At 39.0% G+C, this 18,223-nt stretch overlaps 1 protein-coding gene across 1 annotated transcript in view; it reads left to right on the top strand.

Annotated features, from left to right (window-relative positions):
* The window catches only part of GAK (cyclin G associated kinase), a 70,279-nt gene extending 52,956 nt beyond the window's left edge, over positions 1-17,323 (top strand). The window contains exons 23-28 of the mRNA XM_424873.8: positions 3,254-3,388; positions 3,753-3,872; positions 7,363-7,569; positions 9,228-9,376; positions 10,435-10,611; positions 12,045-17,323. Coding sequence (XP_424873.4) covers positions 3,254-3,388; positions 3,753-3,872; positions 7,363-7,569; positions 9,228-9,376; positions 10,435-10,611; positions 12,045-12,146 — 890 coding nt within the window. The 3' untranslated portion in view covers positions 12,147-17,323. The remainder of the gene's footprint in view (positions 1-3,253; positions 3,389-3,752; positions 3,873-7,362; positions 7,570-9,227; positions 9,377-10,434; positions 10,612-12,044) is intronic.
* The last annotated feature ends 900 nt before the right edge of the window (positions 17,324-18,223 follow it).

Raw genomic sequence — 18,223 nt, 5'->3', positions numbered from 1 at the left:
AAAAGCTGATCAGTGAGCAGTAGTTCAAGAACTAAAATTTTTGACTTATTTCCTAATGTTGCATGAAATTTTAAGAGCTTTAAAATGTAATCTTAATTTATAGGAGATACACTTAGAATGATAGAATTACCAAGGTTGGGAAAGACTCTAAGACCACCCAGTCCAACCATCCACCTATCACGAGTACTTCCCACTCCCACTAAGCCGTGTCCCCCAGTACTGCATCTAAGCATTTCTTGAACACCTCCAGGTACATGGCTCCACCACTCCCTGGGCAGCCCATTCCAGTGCCTTCTCTCATGGAACAGTTTTTCCTTACATCCAGCCCGAATCTCTGCTGGCACAACCTGAGTCCATTCCTGCTAGTCCTACTGCTAGTTACGTGGTTGAAGAGGCTGACTCCTACCTCATCAGAACCTCCCTTTAGGCAGTTGTAGAGAGCAATAAGGTCACCCCCTGAGCTGCCTCTTCTCCAGTCTAAGCAATCCCAGCTCCCTCAGCCACTCCCCATAAGGCCTGTGCTTCAGACCCCTCACAGCTTTGTTGCCCTCCTCTGGACATGCTCTAGCATATCGATGTCCCTCTTGTAGTGAGTGGCTGAAGACTGAACACAGCACTTGAGGTGCAGCCTTCCCAGTGCTGAGTACAGAAGGACAATCACTTCCCACTCCTGCTGGCTGCATTATTTCTGATACTTTCAGAAGAATATATGGTCAGTTAAGGTGTTCTGTACTGTAATACAAAAAATATTGATCAGTTGCTACTAAAAAACATCAGTGTGTCAAAAGGAAACCGGATTTTCTGTGTAAATCTTTCTTCACTTGACAGAGAAGCTAGGGTATGAGATGGCTGTTCACTTAAATTTAAGAGCAGGTTATCAGTTCTTGAGTGGCTGCACTTATGAAACAACTATTTTCAATAGAAAGATGAGTGCCCATTTTTGCTTTGTAGGTATTTGTTCAGTAAGCATTTCTGAGAACTGAATTGGTTGGTTTGGATTCAAAAGTAGGTAGTTTTTTGATTCCTGTGAGTATGAGCTGGTCTGATTTAAAAAAAAAAAAAAAAAGCAAGAGACATGGAAAGTGATCAGAAGAAACCCATGTGATCATTGTGGCTTTCTCCTGTGGTTTCTGTGGTGATTGTGCTCTTGGTCAGGCTCTAAGCAAGCTTAAATGTGCATCATATACGCAAGGCCCTTGGTTCGTGCAAAATCCTGTTGTCGTCAGTGATTAAAGGATTTCCTGTGTAGACAAGTTAAATAAAGAAAATCTAATGTATAGTTGAGTAGTTTATAATAAAAGGTAGATCCCTTATTTTGGGAAACTGGAAAGCATGATCTGATTACTTCCAAGATATACCTTAGCACAGTTTGAGCTGTGTAAGTAATGAATCATGCTGTGACCTCCAGTAGTTACTGCTGTATGACAAAGGATTTCAAGGACACCTCTCAGAGAATAACTTAAGGGACCAAGCTGCTATAGATCTGCTCCAAAGTACTTAAGCTTTTGTATGTTTAACTGCCTAGCATATTTTACTCTTTCTTTGTGCTGATCCTTTATATTGACGGATCTGTACAAATTCTAGTGTGCTAGACTACAGAAATAAGGGATTCAGTGTGCGTGGTCTGGTCATACCCCTTCAGGATAGTTTTATCACAGGACAACATCATTCAGTAAGTGTCTGAAAGCTTTTTTCATCTGCATGTGAAAAACATCTAAATGTAGAGGTCATAAGCCAAAACTGTCTCTAGTTTGAAAATCAAGGGTAATTATTAATTTCAAACCCATTTAGTGTCTGGGAATGGCATATAGTACTTAAAATGTCTGAACTGATGAATAAACAATTAGATGCTTGAACTTCCTTAGCCCACTGTGTTGCTGTATAGCAAATAGCTGGCATTCTGAGTACTGAGAGGCAAATACATTATTTCTCTGTTGGTGTTAGAGGTGGATGACTTTTAAGACTGGAGAGGGCAGAAAATTTTGCTATCCCTTCAGCAGACTTTCACAGCTATGCAGTGTCTTTTGTTCTAATGTCTTTTACATGCAGCTGTGAACTGCTGTAATAGAGGCTGTCAGCAGATAGTTTTTGCAGAGCATCTGGTATGCTCTTTATATAACTGGAAGGTCAAAGTTTACCTTCTAATTGAATTAGACAGTGAATTGTAGTGATGAAAGTGCTATTTAGTAAGCTTCCAATTATTTCCTCAGATAAGGTCAACTAGCTTGTGTGATTTGTATCTGTATTCAGAATGTAATGTTGAGAAGCTGAGAGAAGTAGAAAAGCCATAAAATAGTCAAAACATCCAAAGTATCAAAATGTCCCTATTCAGGTAAGAAAGTCTGAGTTAGTGTTCTAAACTGTAGGTATTTGAAATGTTTTACAGAAATACCACCTCTTGCTGTAGCACTGACAGTTGACATAGAAGTTAAAGTTTCAGTCAATATCTATGCTGCCTTACTGTGGGTATCTACATGGTCTACTTCAAAAGAGGGTGCTCAGCTTAAAGTACTTCTTATGGTTCACTTTGCATATTGTATGTGAGAGAGGGAGTGACCACTTGCAAGGGCCAGGGTGGCAGTTACAAACCTGTGTTGAAGGAGTAACTCTTTACAAATTAATGATAGCACCATTGCATACAACCCAAGTGGTCTGTTTTCAGCTGATGTGGTGGTTTAGCTTTGCACATAGAAAAGTGCATTTTATTCACTGAACTAATGATTCTCATAATCTTTCTTTGGAAGAGGTCACTCTTGCTGTATCCTGTGATTAATTCAATGCATTCATGAAGATACTGACCCCTTAGTTTATTTTAGGAGCTTGCTTTGTCTTGTGAGGCCTGGTCTAAGCAGATCCACAGGTTGCAGTGACCTGGCTCCACCTGTGTAACACCCAGACTGTTCAGTAAACAGAACATTGTTTCACAGGGCATTGCTGCTTTTTGGTTACCCGCTGTGTTGGCAGAAACAGGAGTGTGCCCTGAAGCTATCCCACACACCTATGCTGTTAAACACATAGCATTGTCTCAAATGAAATCTATGAAGTTGGTGCGATGTTTGAAATTCAAATAAAGTAATTCAGTCGCAAAACACTCCTTAGTTCTGTTTAAGAACACATGATTTGTTATGGAGAAATCTAAGCCAGCTTTGTAGTTGGCCAGCTGAAAATGTAGTAAGCTCTGTTGGTATTGGCATAGTATTCATTTCTGTGGGAGTTTTCTTAGAAGAATAAAAATGGATATTTTTTTCTGCAGGAAATTTGACATCAGAGCCACCTAAAATGTCGTCTTCTACGAGCCATCCAGATCTCTTAGGTGGATGGGATTCTTGGGCAGATTCTTCAGCAGCCAGCAATGTAGCATCACCACAGTTGAAGTCTCTTTTTGAAGGTAGAACACATTAAATTCTTTCACTAGAGGGGATAAAGAACACTCCAAACTTCATCACTTTAGCAAGCCGAAACTGCTAAACATGTCTGCACACCATTTGGTTTTTTTCTTAAAGAAAGTGGTCTTTGCTCTTGTGCTTGAAGTCTCTCTTTAAGTAGGGGTACTTTAGATTTTCAGAGTTCAAAGGCATAGGAACCAAATTGCTTCAGCTGCCTGTAGCAGTGGTCATTCCTTTCATGAGAGGAGATGTCTTATCAGATTACTGAAGTGTACATGAGGAGTTGATGAAATAGTACATCTGTTCATTTTCTCACTTTCCAAATACGTATATCTTAAGTATATTATGTATTTTCATACTATACAGGTCAAGTTTTTACCACAGGGAGCCAGTCCAGCGTGTCTTCAGGTTCATCTTTCAGCCAAGCTAAATCTCAGAACTTTGATCCTTTTGCTGATCTTGCCAATCTTGGATCTAGTCTTCCAGGTAAGATCTTACTTTTAAAAGTCTGCACTTAATGTTTCTCTTGTTCCTGATTTGCTTCTTGTTCCAGTAAGTCTAACTGGCAGCTTGTGTAAAGATAGTTTATATAAAGTTTCCTTTTGAGTGGTAACAACAAGCTTCATGCAGTTGCTGAAAACAGATAGGTAACAGGAAAAGAGGGAGCCTTTACTGAGATGGTGTGAAACTTACAGAATTAAATTTCAGGAGGTAACTACAGCTGTGATTTAGAAACATTATGCAGCTTGCTTGTGAAATCTAGTTGAGAAGGTAGCAGAAACCACTTGTCCCTGATTCACTAACTGATCGCAAGGTTTCTTATTTAATGTTGTGCTTTATGTACTGTGAAGGATATAAAATAGAAAGCTCAATTAAATTCCTTTTATTTTGGTCCCAACTAAGAAAAAAGAATGGTCAGTTCAGTATTTCTGTTTGAATTCAGTAGGCTTTCATAGCTCCGCTTCTCAAATCTGTCATGTTTGGACCTGATTTGTGCTTGTCATAAACACTTCTACACAATTCCATCAACATTATAAAAATTTGCCAATTTGCAGTTGTGTACAAGATGGAGCACATCCCAGAGTAATATTTGTCCTACGATGTCATATTCACATAAACTCATGAATTAGCCCAGGAATATTCATGAACAGCAGAAAAAATAAAGGCAATAAAGAGCTGAAATCTTTGATTTTCAGTATCACACTACCATTGCTAATGGCCAGTTGATGGCTGTTTAATGTGACTAGCTGCCAAGAATCCAAGAAATGGTTTGGTGTAGACTGTAGTTGCTGAGTTGCAGAAATGTGCTTTTCCCTTAGCTCAAAGGTGACAGACTTTTGTTACTGTGGCTGTTAATATCGCACATCAAGTAAGCTCCTGGTGAAATTAGCTTGTTTAAGTACAAGGTAATGTACAGTATTTGAGTATTCTGCTGCCTTGCAAAACTCTAATGTTGAATCCTTAAGGCTGCTCTATGTTAAACAACGTGCAAAAGTATTCTGGTTCAGCAATTTCAGATAAATATGAACTTGCTATCATGATAGATTGTGTGAGTAAAACATTCTTTTTGTGTTTGACTTGAAGATATGATGCACAGTGAACTAGTGGAGAAAAGTGTGCTGATATTAGAGATAGTTCTTCAGTCTTTCATATTTTTCAATAGGATGAATGTCTACGTACAAAGATGTGGATGTGGCTGGATGTAACAGGGCTAGTTGATCTTAAGCTTGAAATTAATTTTTGAGGAGGCGTAAGACCTGCAGTTTGGACTCACTGTTGTCTTTTTATAGTAGTTTTTGGATTTGCAAGTAATTATTCAGAAGGATGTGTTATGCGAGTGAACACTCGCATAATTGGAAGTGCTATGTAAAAAAGCAATAGCTAAGGATGATTATAGTGTTATGCTAATAGTAAAGTATGAGTAGTGATCTATGATACTGGTCTTAACACACACTATTTCTGGTAATGATCTTGTATCAGAAAGTAGGAATGTGCTGTTCAAAAGCTGTTGCTGAGAGTCAGACATTGGCTTGCAGTGTAGGAAGAATTGGTTGACCTTGAAGACTGAAATAACAGAATGATTTGAAAGAGCAGTAGAATGAGATAACTTTTTAGTGTGCAAGGTCATGAGATTTGATATTTGCAGGTCTTGTTTTCTGTAAATTTCACAAGGTAAAGTGGCTGAAGATTGGAGTGTCTCAAAGCAGTTCTGCAATGGGGTGCTTCTTGTGGAGTGAATTTTGTCAGGTGATGTATTACAGTAATAGGTTTTACCAGGTGAGCTACTCAGAGGTATAGGATGGTATCTCATATTTGGCTCTGGGTAGACGTGGTTTTTGTGAGCTGTTCCTTGTAGCTGCTAGTCACACAAGTGTATTATCAGGGAGAGGAGAGATGTGGGGAATCACTGGGAAGATAAGTTTACATTCTTCTGTCTAGTCAGAGGCTTGGGTGATTTTTTTGAATTTTTAGGGTAAGTAAAAGGGGAGAAGGATAGAAACAAGAACAAGTGAATTTAAACTGTCCTGGAATTAGTTTGAGGTGAAATTTAAGTTCTAATCAGCAGCAGCTGGTTAAAACGACAATTAGAGATGGAAATGCAAATTTATCTTCCAACAAATGAGACTGGATCACAAGTATGTCATTCAATAGTGAGTGACCAAAGAAGGCTTTCCATCTTTGAAGTGGTAGTATCTTTTTCATATTAAACTTCATGGCTGGCTGGCTGTTGTGTGAATGTATTTGACCACTGATCTGGAATTTGTTTTGTTATTTTTAGGAAATTGTTCAGAGATAAGTTGTGTTCTGCTTTGGAGTACCATAAGCATGAATGTGGAATGTTTCCCTTACAGGAAAATCTAGATGTGTCTAAATTCAGCCATCTTACTATTTTTTTCCCTCTTATTGGGTGTATGACAGGAAGTTTTATGCTGCACGTTGTCAAAGGAACTGAATTTCTTAAAATCTTTCTGAAGTCAGTCAGGAGCAGTCTAATGGCAGCTTGGTTGAGAATGCATCTAGAATTCATTCTCATTAGACAAATGAGACAAAAAAGCTTATAATGAATTAGACAAAAAGCTAAATAATGAATTTTAAAGGCTGGAGTTTTTTATTCAGCTTAACTTATTTATAAATGAGTATTGTAGACTGGAAAAGAGGTGTTGGGTGTTCTTCCCATAATGTGTAGCTAATGAGGCTGCTAAGCAGCTGTCTATACCAGCTAAAAGAAAGGAAATTGAATCCTAAAATCTCAGGACAATATTAGGTTAAGACATGGGCCTATAGTTTACAGATGGTTCATTACATTGTGTTGTACAGGATTTACTGTTTTTTTCCTGTTCTCTGTAACATTTGTTGATAATGCCACTGTAACATTAACTTGTTTTCTCAAGCAGTTGTGCAGGAGACCACTAAGGAGACTGAAAGCATTCATTTGAAAATATCCTCAATATATTACATCTTCTTGATTAGTATTATTAGTTTTCAATGTCTATTATCATAGGATCATAGAATGGTCTGGGCTGAAAAGGTCTCAAAGATCATCTAGTTTCAACCCCCCTGCTATGTGCAGGGTCGCCAACCACCAGACCAGGCTGCCCAGAGCCACATCCAGCCTGGCCTTGAATGCCTTCAGGGTTGGGGCATCCACTGTTAACAGACACTGAAGTACAACAAATTTGCAGCCATTACTGCTGTCACTACTGAACTATTTTCTGGCAAGTACACATTCAGATGCAGTGAATGCTTTTGGTATAAACTAGTACTTGGGATCTTAGTGTAAGACTGGAAAACTTTTAATAATGGCTCTGGCTCCTGCTATACAGGTTGTTAATGAGAAGAAAATCTTTTAATGCTTTCTCATGTGTGGTGGCGTCACTGTAAACTGTGTGGTTAGATGTTAAGGCCAAAATGTCTTATTTACATTAAACAGGTGACAGATATCAAGCTGAGCAACTAATTTAGTTTTTATCTTTAGGTTCCTCCACAGGTGGATTCTCCACTAGTGGGTTTGCTCAGAAAACTGTTCCATCTCAGAAGTCAGGAGGTCAGTGGCAGAAACCCACAAAACCACAAACATGGCAGTCCCAAGCTAAATCTGGTACACAAGCTAAACCTAACTACACAGTGAACTTCAGTGTTATTGGAGGACGAGAAGAAAGGGGAGTCAGAACCCCAAGCTTTGGTAAGTTTTCTGAAAGCATTACTTATAATGGCCTGTGTAAAGTTAAATTCACTGTTAGCCTCAAACTTTTCTCTTTCTTTTTCTTTTTTATACTTAGGTTGTATCTAGTGTAAGTCAGCAGAGAGTTTGACACATCTGGTGCAAAGCTACACTAGAATATCATAGACAAGTTGACCATGGGCCAAAAATTAGCAAGTTTGGGCATAAACCAATAAATCTCTTATCCAAATGGGTAGTAGTTTCATGACTGTAGATTGAGAATGTAAATTTGCATGGATGTAGTGAGGAGAAATTATTGATAGCATTGCTTATGGACAAAAAGTTGCACTCCTTTTTCCTACCTGAAGAATAGTAGGTCATCACTAAGCTTAAACTTACTGGAAATCCCTGTGTTTCAAACATATGGGGAGGGGAGCAAATAAGTTTGTTTTTGGAACCAATTTCTTAAAATGGGCGTATTCTCTTTCTGTATTAGCTTTTGTGAGGGGTAGGAATAAATTCCAGGTATACTGATATAGGGATTATGCTGTCCTTTCTCTAGCACGTAGGTGAACAAGTACTTCCTTAAGTTGAAATGATGTTGATCTGTGTCTGGGAGGAGGTGACAGAGTGAGAGACTGGTGGGCACAATCTGCAACACAGGAAAATGCAATTAGAGAAGGGGGAAAAAAAATGTAATTAGCAAGGTCAAAAGCTGAAACAGGCCCAGGAATGTGGCAATTACTTGTAGAATCATAGAATATTTCAAGTTGGAAGGTACTCTTAGGGATCACTGTGTCCAACTCTTGGCAATTGGGCTGTGAGCTCTCAGAATGGGGCCATGAGCCCTCAAAATGCTCCAGTGTACCACATCATGCCCTGATGCATCCTGCCATGCTCCCAGTATACCATGGCGTGCCCTGCAGGCTGCCCCACACACCTGTCCCAGCACCTTCCAGTGAGCCTCGCACCAGGGCTGGATCACATGCCCCTGAAGAACTTGGTGCTTGTCCCATCTTGACCCCAGGGCTTATTTGTAGCTTATTTGCCCCAGTCACATTAATTGATTTAGCAGGTGATTATTACCTCAAAAACAGGTGAAACTCAGCATGATAAAGTTCTGAACAATTCATTCAGTTGTCCCTGTTCTGAATGAGGACTGTGCTATGTAACATGCAGAGATCTCACCCAACTGCAGTCCTGCAGTTCTCTAAAATGTATGTTCTATAACAGTGCTGTAACTGTTCTTGTTGATAGTTTGTTTGTTATTCTGCACAAGTTTCAAGGTACTTAAATGCATGATATGTTTCTGACTATACCATTAAGTATTCAGTCATCTGAAAAACTGCAGCACAACATTTCAGGTTACGTTATAGTGGAATAACAAAACAATTTCCAAACTCATGAATAGGTAAATGTGTACTCCCTCAGATCTGTTCAGCTTTTGAGAGAAGAGAACATGCAAACAGTCACAAATATACATTGGAGATTACCTATTTTACTGGACTGAAAACTTGTTAACGACTTTCTATTTCTGTCCTTTTGTTACCCTGTGGAGTTTATTAAGCTACTGAGGAATATTTATGGTAGTAACAAATGTCATGCAGGTGTATCTGAGTGCAGAGTGTTTCCACAGCTAATGTGTTTTCCCGTGTAATTCTATTTTTCTCCTCTTGTAGGTCAAAAGCCAAAAGTTTCAGCCAATGACTTTGAGGATCTCTTATCTAATCAAGGCTTTTCAGCAAAATCTGATAAAAAGGGACCAAAAACTATTGCTGAGATGAGGAAACAAGAAATGTCTAAAGATATGGACCCCTTGAAACTGAAGGTTTGTTAAACAGAGATTGACTTAAATGTATATCTAAGATTTACTTTGAACAACTGAGAACCAAGTAGAAGCATACATTGAAAGACAAAAGATTGCTACAGCAGAGGGGGGAGGCTTTGTTTGTATTTAAATAACTGTATTTTACTACTGTGTAAGTTAATTAGCATGAACAAGTGTCACCTTGTAATGAAGCAGTAGGAACAAGAGCATCAAGTTCATGAAAGGAATGCAAGTTCCTCTTTCTTTCAACTGAGTCTGGAAAACATAAGAACATACCTTTTATGCTTTCTGATGCCCAAACTGTTCTCCAACTGTTCCCAAATATCCCCTTAGCAAAGATGGACTTAACTGGTAACACAAAACTTCTAAAGAACAAGCAAATGAGAATAGCTGTCTTGAGGGTGACCACTTGCACTTACCTGTTAGCTAGTGCTGCTTCTGTTGGTAGAAACAGGCCTCAGAATGAGGGGTGATCACCTGTTCAGATTTTTTGTTGATAATACTACATATAATACATAATATTACATATAATACATTTTTCATGCTGTGAAGTCAGTGGAGTGCACAGTTATTCTAAGTTTTGTGGGGATATCGCAAAGAAGTAATCTTCAGGGGTCAAAGTGTTAAGTAAACATTAACTATTAGCATACATGAACTGAAAGTTCTGTACAAATCAGGTGAGAATCTTAGGAAATGATTATTGTGCCCTGACAGAGAGGTAATGTAATCAACAGATGCTTTTAATTACTCCTTTCAATTATCTTGTCATTAATTGTACAGGGTTTTATAGTATGCAACTATTTCAGTTTCTTTTCTGATGATAATTTCTCTACTAAGCTGATAACCACAAGTTAATCTAGTAGCAAATGTATCACTTCTGGTTGCTAATGATCTGGATTCAAGAATGAATGTAGTAAGACAACTGGACTTGGGTGTTGAATACAACAACACTACTGTACTTGGGTCTTAATCTTGTGCAGCATGAAAGCAACATCTCTAAACAGGCAGGGAATGCTTGCACTGTTGCATTCAGTTTTTATGCATTCTGTCTTTCCCAGATTCTTGAATGGATTGAAGGAAAGGAGAGAAATATCAGAGCATTAATATCTACTCTTCATACAGTGCTTTGGGAAGGGGAAAATAAATGGAAACCAGTTAGCATGGCAGATCTAGTAACTCCTGAACAAGTGAAGAAGTACTACCGGAAAGCAGTGCTTGTGGTTCATCCAGATAAGGTGAGTGTTTCCTCTGTTTTTTTCCTCTGCAGACAGAAGGAACAGAAACTCTTTTTACCGTGCTGATGGATGTTCCCTGCTGGATGCTGCAGTGTTAGCTCTTGACTGGGATCCTAGATGCTCTTTGCTTCAATTCCATTGTCTTCTGAAGTGCTGTATTCATGTTATGCATTATTTTTCATGTCATCCTGACACAGCACGGGATTCAACAGATAAAATTTTATCAAATAAAATATCCCCGGAAGGTAATTAGCCACCGAAATGAGTTGAGCTTGACTGACTTCTGGCAGATATAATGATAACTAATAGATTCTACTTTATTTCTGCTGACTGTGTCTTTAGGTTTTCTAGGGCTGTTTGCCAGTACATGGAGACCAAGGGACTGCCACAGCAAAACTGGTGGGGAAAACCCATGAAACATCTTTACTGGAAATTACTCGGCAACTGAAAAAAAAATGCAATAAACATAATAGTTTACTTGTTTTTAAGTATTTAGTACATTCTCTTGCAAGAAGTTAGCTTCTTGCTGAGTTATTGCTCTAGGCTGTTTTAGGTATTAAGGGTAAGTGCTGAATAAGACCTAGTTTGAATTTTCAAGATTACCTCTGATGGTTTAGTGAGTAGCTGTCGAAGTCCTGTGTCTGTTGCATCCATAATAAACAGGACATCTTTCTTTCCTTTCCTGTTCCTGGCTGTGTGGTTTCCTACAACTTAGTGCCATTCTTGGTGCTTTCTGCAAGGCCTTTCTTAAGCATTCTTTTTTTGGCCTTATCTTCTTTTCAGGCACCTGGAGTTACAGCAGCACACTAAAGAGTCAGTGTGCTACGGCTAGCAAAAGCCAAGCTGCAGAAGGGCAGAGACGTGGAGAGGTGTCTTTTGAGGCTTTACTTCAGTGTTATAAAGAGTCTGTTACTCTTTACATCATGTGGAACTGCATCTTTAATTACCTAGGGGTTGGGCTGGCCCAGAGGCAGGGGATCAGGAACGTACTGTCTCTCTTTCTTCAAGCATGGAGACAAATAGACAGGCGGTTATGTGTAGTTAACGCTGACTGCAAACAATTTTAAGTTCAAACGTTACTGTATGATACTACCAGGACTGTCAGGAAGCTGTTCCTAAAATGACTGGATTTTGTTTTTTGAGCTGTTAGCTGAAACATTTTCTAAGCTGTTCCTCTCATAAATAATCTTGAAGCCTTAATTACTCATGGAGCGCACTGAAGTTTGAAGTAATGTTAGGAAAACAAGGCTTTGTTTAAAATACTTGTAGCAAAATTTGGGTAAAAGGAGGCAGTGCTGTGTGCCTGAAAATAGTACTCACACTGCAGTCTAATGTCATTCGCAATGATAACAAGTAAAAAAAAAAAGTTGATAGGCTTCACAAACCATGAATTCCTCGTATCTTTATGCTTTTAATGTTCTGTTTGTTTTCAGGCGACAGGACAACCTTATGAGCAGTATGCCAAAATGATCTTCATGGAATTGAGTGATGCGTGGTCGGAATTTGAGAACCAGGGGTCTAAGTCCCTCTTCTAAAGTTCGTCTCTTTTGAACTACTTCCAAAAACTGGAGCTGAGCATTGTTGTGACCTGTCTGCCTATGATTTATGAAGTGCTTTTCCATGATTTCGGCACAGTTCGCAGTACACACTTAAATGTGATGACGTATTTTGTAAGACGTAAAGTCCAAAGCATTACGTAAGATGCATTAAGAAAGCAACTGCTCAGTACTTGAAGAAATCATGGTCTGGGGATAAACATTTTCTTTCAGATTTTATATATAGCTAAATGGAATTTTTCCATGGTCTCTGGTACACTCAGATCAATTCTAAGTCATTCCAATTCTATTGATCTTTGCTTTACCCTTCCCTACCACACTTCCATTTATTTTTTCAGTAGTTTTGTGATTCAGTTTTGTTGTTTTGTGCCTGTCACCTTATTTGAAGTGCTTTAGTTATCTTTGGCTTGTTTCCAATCTGAAGGTGTATATTTTCATCTGTATTTTATGTAATCAATCTGATAATCATTCTGTAAATATTTTCTGACAATACCTGTGTTCTTTACAATAAATTAATAGGTTAGCCAAAAAGACCTCAATTGTGGGGACAGTCAACCAGGGTTGTTCTTGATGTTTTTTTATTTTAATTTTTTTAATTATTCTTTACATTATGGATCTAGAAACAAATCTTGGCTTTAAGGTCTGCATGTTCTTGCTATTTTGTTATTTATTATGAACCTCTGGAAGGCATTGCTCTTACCAGTGCTTATTTTACTAGCTCTTTAAATATCATTTTCTTCTGATTTCAGTGGAACATGCCTTCCATTGGACTTAAGATACTCTGATAGAAATGTTTTTTCGAGACTTGATGTGGAAGCACAAAACGTTTTGCTCTGCTTTGATTTCTTACGAGAAAGCTACATTACTTGTTATCATGTAGAGAGTTTTTCGTGTTTTGCTGCATGTCTGAATTTCCGTGTTTTGAGATATGCATGACATCAGTGTATGTGCAAACAGGGATATATTGGTAGTGTTGTATTTCTGCTCATCCCCCTTCCATGCACCAGCTAGTACAAGATGGGCTAGTACAACCTGAGAACAGAACTTGCCATGTTTTCTCATCCATATTCAGATAGCAGCTATTCACTTGATCCGGGGTAGGTGAATACGATTGACCAATGGCTGTTATGCTCTGTACCATAACAAAATGCAATCCTCAAATCAAATCAAGTTTGAAATTGTCAAAAATCAGTATTGTTGTATTAAAGCTTGGTAGCAGTCTCTTGAAACAGTGTAGTTTGGCATTCAAATGATAAAAATATTTTAATCTTGACATTTTCTGTTTTTCGTGCTTAAATGAGAGGGAAGCTGTAACAACCAAAGGTAAAATCAGCTGAGCAGCATCTGAACAGGCAAAAAGAATATTCTAATGCCACCTGGATAGTGTGTTGGATACAGTTTTCCACTCCCAAGCTAGCGACTTAGACTTGTGAATACAGGGTACAATTCAGTCTCTAAGCTCTGTCTGACACGTTTAACTACTGACACAGTCTTTCATCAACAGAGTGTGTATACTTGCATATATATTCAGCTACTGTATTGTTTTTGAAGTTGGAAACCTGGAACCAGTATGGATCAGGAAGGTTATACTTTATTTGGAGTAACAGCTGTAGTTCAGTTGTGGTTTTGAAGCAGCCAGAAAGCAAGAAATCTGATGAGATTTAAGACTTTTTTTTTCCCCTTGGGACACCTTAATTGTCTACATTAGTGGTCTGCATCGTTAGAAATCAAAGGCTTGTGGTAGGATTAATGTTGGAGACCCATGTGGTTTTTTGCAGTTCTAAGGTAAACTATATATAGTAATAAGTTAAAAAGCAGACATGTAATGACTGCACTACTGTGTACAGCTGAGAGAAAATTTTTCCAAAGAGCTGCTTTCTCGTAAGGAAAAAAGTGTAAAGTCTACTTTAAAAGTCCATACCACTTTCAAAACGTACAAGAAACTAAACAGACATTTTTATGTTCTTCTTGAACTGTGTACAATTTAAAAAAAAACCAACTGAATTTTGGAGGAAAATATCTTTCTCTCTGCTTTGTTTGCTTGGTGGTGTTTTTTGTATGGTAACTACATTTCTCTGGTTTTCTTTGTCCACTCTTGTTTGCAAAAGCTTTCTTGAACATCAAAGAAGAACCTTAGGATTTCAAGTGAGCGGGGAAAAATGAGTGTGAGTGTTTTATATGCAAATGAAGATTTCTGCTAATTGATTCCCTCTTAAATATCATGGAGACTCATGAAATTTGGCTCTTGGAATATTCCACAGCGATTTGTGCAGGAGCCCTTAAATTACAGCTTAGTCTTCAGTGAAGGAGCTGTCTGGCTCATCTACCCTGCTCCTTTCTGATTGAGTTCTGGTGTGAGGAATCTGGGAGAAGCTCAGAGTTCAGTAAACTTTTGAAGTTGAGGTTTTACTGGAGTGCGGCTCTTTTGCATCCTTGTATTCAACTCAGTTAAATGACACAGTTAAAAAGTAAATCGAAATGTTTAAACTGTCAGGTATTGTCAAGATGTAAGTGATGAATGCAGTAAAGTGCAATTGTGTTTTCAGTGTAAGCTAAAGGAGAAGGAAGACCATGAAAGGAGCCTCATAGTTGAAGCCTAAACTACATTTTCTGAATTACCTGAATGTGGGAAGAAGGAACTTTAAATTGTATATAGGCTTACACTGACTTCTGATACTAGTTTTAAATGAGAAGGTACTTTGGAAGGAGGCTGTCTTAAGAATCCTTTTTTTTTTAATTTACCTTAAAGCAGTAATAAAAAAAAATGGTTAAGGACCAAAAAAAAAAAAAAAAAGAAAGAAAAAAAAAAGAAAGAAAAAAAAAAAGAAAAAAACCAACCCCAAAAAACCATGCTCAGACTGGGAATGAGGGCTTTTCCCTTCCTTGTGTTCATTGTTAACTAAGAGCTGTATGGGGTGGGTCTTGAAAGCTAGGCTTTTTGTCTGCTTCTGCTGATTACAAAGTTTGAGGTAAATCCTGGTATTATGGGTATGCTGAAGTTATAACATTGTATTGTGAAGCATCTCCTGAATTCTTCCAACATGGTCCTGATGCCTTCTGGCCCTCGTTTGTTATTACTTCATAGTGACAAACTGTTGATACAGTTCACTCTTCGCAGTCTTCCATGACCCAGTTCTTAAAATTGAGTAGCTTAACATTGTAATATTAAAAGCAGAGAAAAAACATGCAGCAGAAGTTAAGGGAAGAGTAGAGAAGGACACCTGGACTATAACTATATTGTATCACAGATGTTTTCTAATTCTCCCTTTACTGACCTGTCCCTAATTAACCCAGATAAGGGCTGGTCTAGGGCAGTAGGTCTGTTGCCTGCAGTTCCAACCCTTTCAGAAGTGCTTCTGACTGGTTGTAGGCAGGTGGCAGTAACCAGGTGCTTGGGGTATTTGCAGAAGGTTCTATTAGGCAGGGCCTATGAAATGGTAAGTGTAGATTTCCACTCGTTATTTCTGAATTAAGTCTCTTACATCGAATTGTTAGGTCTGGAGAGTCTGGCAACTTCTCTTTTAGAATAGAAATCTGCAAAGAAGAGAACTAGTGTGAAGAGTGCATGTGGCTAGGACCTGCCAAATGGAGAAGAGTAATGTTTTGTCCACGTTGTGGAAATCAGTTGATGTCTTTAACATTCTGCATGCCTGTCCTGTGCTTCCTAGTGCTTTCAAATTTCCTTGAACTTAACAGCAGGGAAGAGAAATGAAAGCAAGCAGTTAAGCGTTTACATTCCTATTAAAATCACTGAGTTGAGCTCAGTGTTGTGAGTGGGCATGGATTTCCAAGCATCGAGTCGGGGAGGAGAAGTTCCTCTTCATTGTTACCACTTAAAGTTCAACCAGTTTGCTTATTGGTCATAGCTTCCTTCAGCACTGTTGTAGCCTCTCCATTCTGTATGTGTTGATTAAAAACATTTCCTTGGAACAGTGGCAAAGCCTTTGGCATTACACCCATGAAGATAGTTAGCGTGCATGGAAAAATGCCTTGTTTTACCTCCGTTTTCACGTTGATTGTAGAAAGTCCTTCTAAAGCTGTTTGCCAAGCACAAAGTAGCAGCTCCTTCCTGAATGCGGACCATCTCAAAGCTGCATGCAAGGGATTAACATTTTGCACGAACCAAAGCAGAGGTTGAGCATAACTGCAATCTCAGCTGCCCTTTGGGATCACTGGGCTGCATGGAGCACTCGGCTCCCACAGCCAGGCTGCAGTTTCTCAGCAGTGTCAATACACCTGAGTGGTTATTGGCCATCACTTTCTTTGCTGCTCACAAGAAAATTTCAGGGGATACATAACTGTGGAACTTTGTTGCTCCTTAGCTCGTTGTCTTAACAGTTGCAGTGAATGCTTTGTAAATAGATTCAGAATAGTTCTGTATGGTTGCCTGTGCTCTGAATCTGACATTTTCTGTCCAGAACTTGCGGGTGGTTGACCTGCAGAAGCTGTTGAAGGAATGTATGATTTCCCATCACCTGAGTCTGTCCCTGGTGCAGAGCAGCTCCGGCTACCAGCGCGTGGTGACTGGGGGCGAGGGCAGACTCAGCTGAGCTGTGGTTCTCATCTTGGTGAATCTCAGTGTTTGCTTGCTCTGTTCGGGTGAGCTCATTATCGTTAGCTGCAGTTTAGACTGCATCGAACTTCGAACGTACACTCCAGCAATTCTCATTCAGTCATTTTTATGAAGGATACATTGTGACATAGAAGCTTTTCTTACCAAAAGAGGATTAAGAGGCATTGTGAGAACTCCTGAAACTCTTTAGTGGAATGTACTGTATTTTTGCAATGTAGACTTCTAGAAGCATTTGTCACCTCTCTGTGAGGTCTTAGCTTGCTCCGAGGTCCTTGCTGTAGTTACATGTACTTGTGATTGTACTTTCTATACCTGTGATTTTTCTGGTTTGGGTTGTGTGGAAGGACAGAACAGATACTGAAGTCCTATTTTTTGCCATCTTTCAGGAAATGCAATGTACTGAGTAATTTTGCTACTAGTAAAAACAAAAATCTATATACCTGTATGTATATAAAGGCAATATAATCAAATTAAACATTGTTTAAAAATAGATTTAATGTTTGGCACAATGTCCTTGAACAGACTATTTTGCTTCGAAATGTATTACGACTTAATCGGTGATCAATTAAAACAAACAAAGCAACTTGACTTGTTTCATTCTTTAGCAAAGGAGAAATGTTGTCTTTTCTCTCTCCTGATAGAGAGGAGTCCCTGCAGCGTCTCCTGCGGTTTGACTGCGTCTGTGCTGGGCTGTGACGGAGCCCATGCGGTGCTGCTGAGGGGAGCTCTTGCATAGGCACAGCAGTAATTGGAAGGGGACCAGGAACAAAAGGACAAGACTCAGGCCAGGGAGAGGAACGGAGCAGCATGTGGGGAGGGAGGTGGCATGGGTGGAATGTGGTGAAGTACTGTGGATGGCAGGAATACTGGAGAAGGGAGAGCTGGGCTAGCACTGTGCTAGCAGGGTTCCCAGAAGCCTGCCATAGTGATCACCATCAAGACTAAAATGTGGGGTCTTTCATAATTGAGAACATTGAGAAAGTTTATATTTAAAAACTAACGAACAAACAAAAAACACAAAAATCACAGTCAAGGTATTGGTGGATTATCGTAGGATTTCTTCAAGGAGAAGGCTGGAAAACAGGGGAGGAGGTTATTGGAGGGTATAGGACATGACTGAAGGAGGATGAGTGTGGAAGTAAGTTCATCATAGAATCATAGAATGGCCTGGGTTGAAAAGGACCACAATGATCATAGAGTTTCAACCCCTCTGCTATGTGCAGGGAAAGGAGAATTGCAGAGTATGGGGTAGGAAAAAGAAGTGTTGAAAAACATTTGGGAAAGGACCATTGTTGGTATTGCTCGTATTCTGCTTACTGCTTTGAATGGTCTGCTGAGTTTGTAGGAATTTAAGCCAGGTCTTCTAGCACTTTGTCACTGAACAGTCTTTCTCTGCTTTCCATTCAGAACACACTGCTACTTCTCAAATATTTCAGCAGCTTTGCAAGTTCAGAACACTGATGTGTATTTCCAGTCCTTTACC

Source organism: Gallus gallus, chromosome Z (assembly GCF_016699485.2).
Source record: "Gallus gallus isolate bGalGal1 chromosome Z, bGalGal1.mat.broiler.GRCg7b, whole genome shotgun sequence".
Classification (NCBI taxonomy): domain Eukaryota; kingdom Metazoa; phylum Chordata; class Aves; order Galliformes; family Phasianidae; genus Gallus; species Gallus gallus.
Note: the sequence above shows the minus strand (reverse complement) of the source record. Positions and strands in the feature narration are given on the sequence as shown.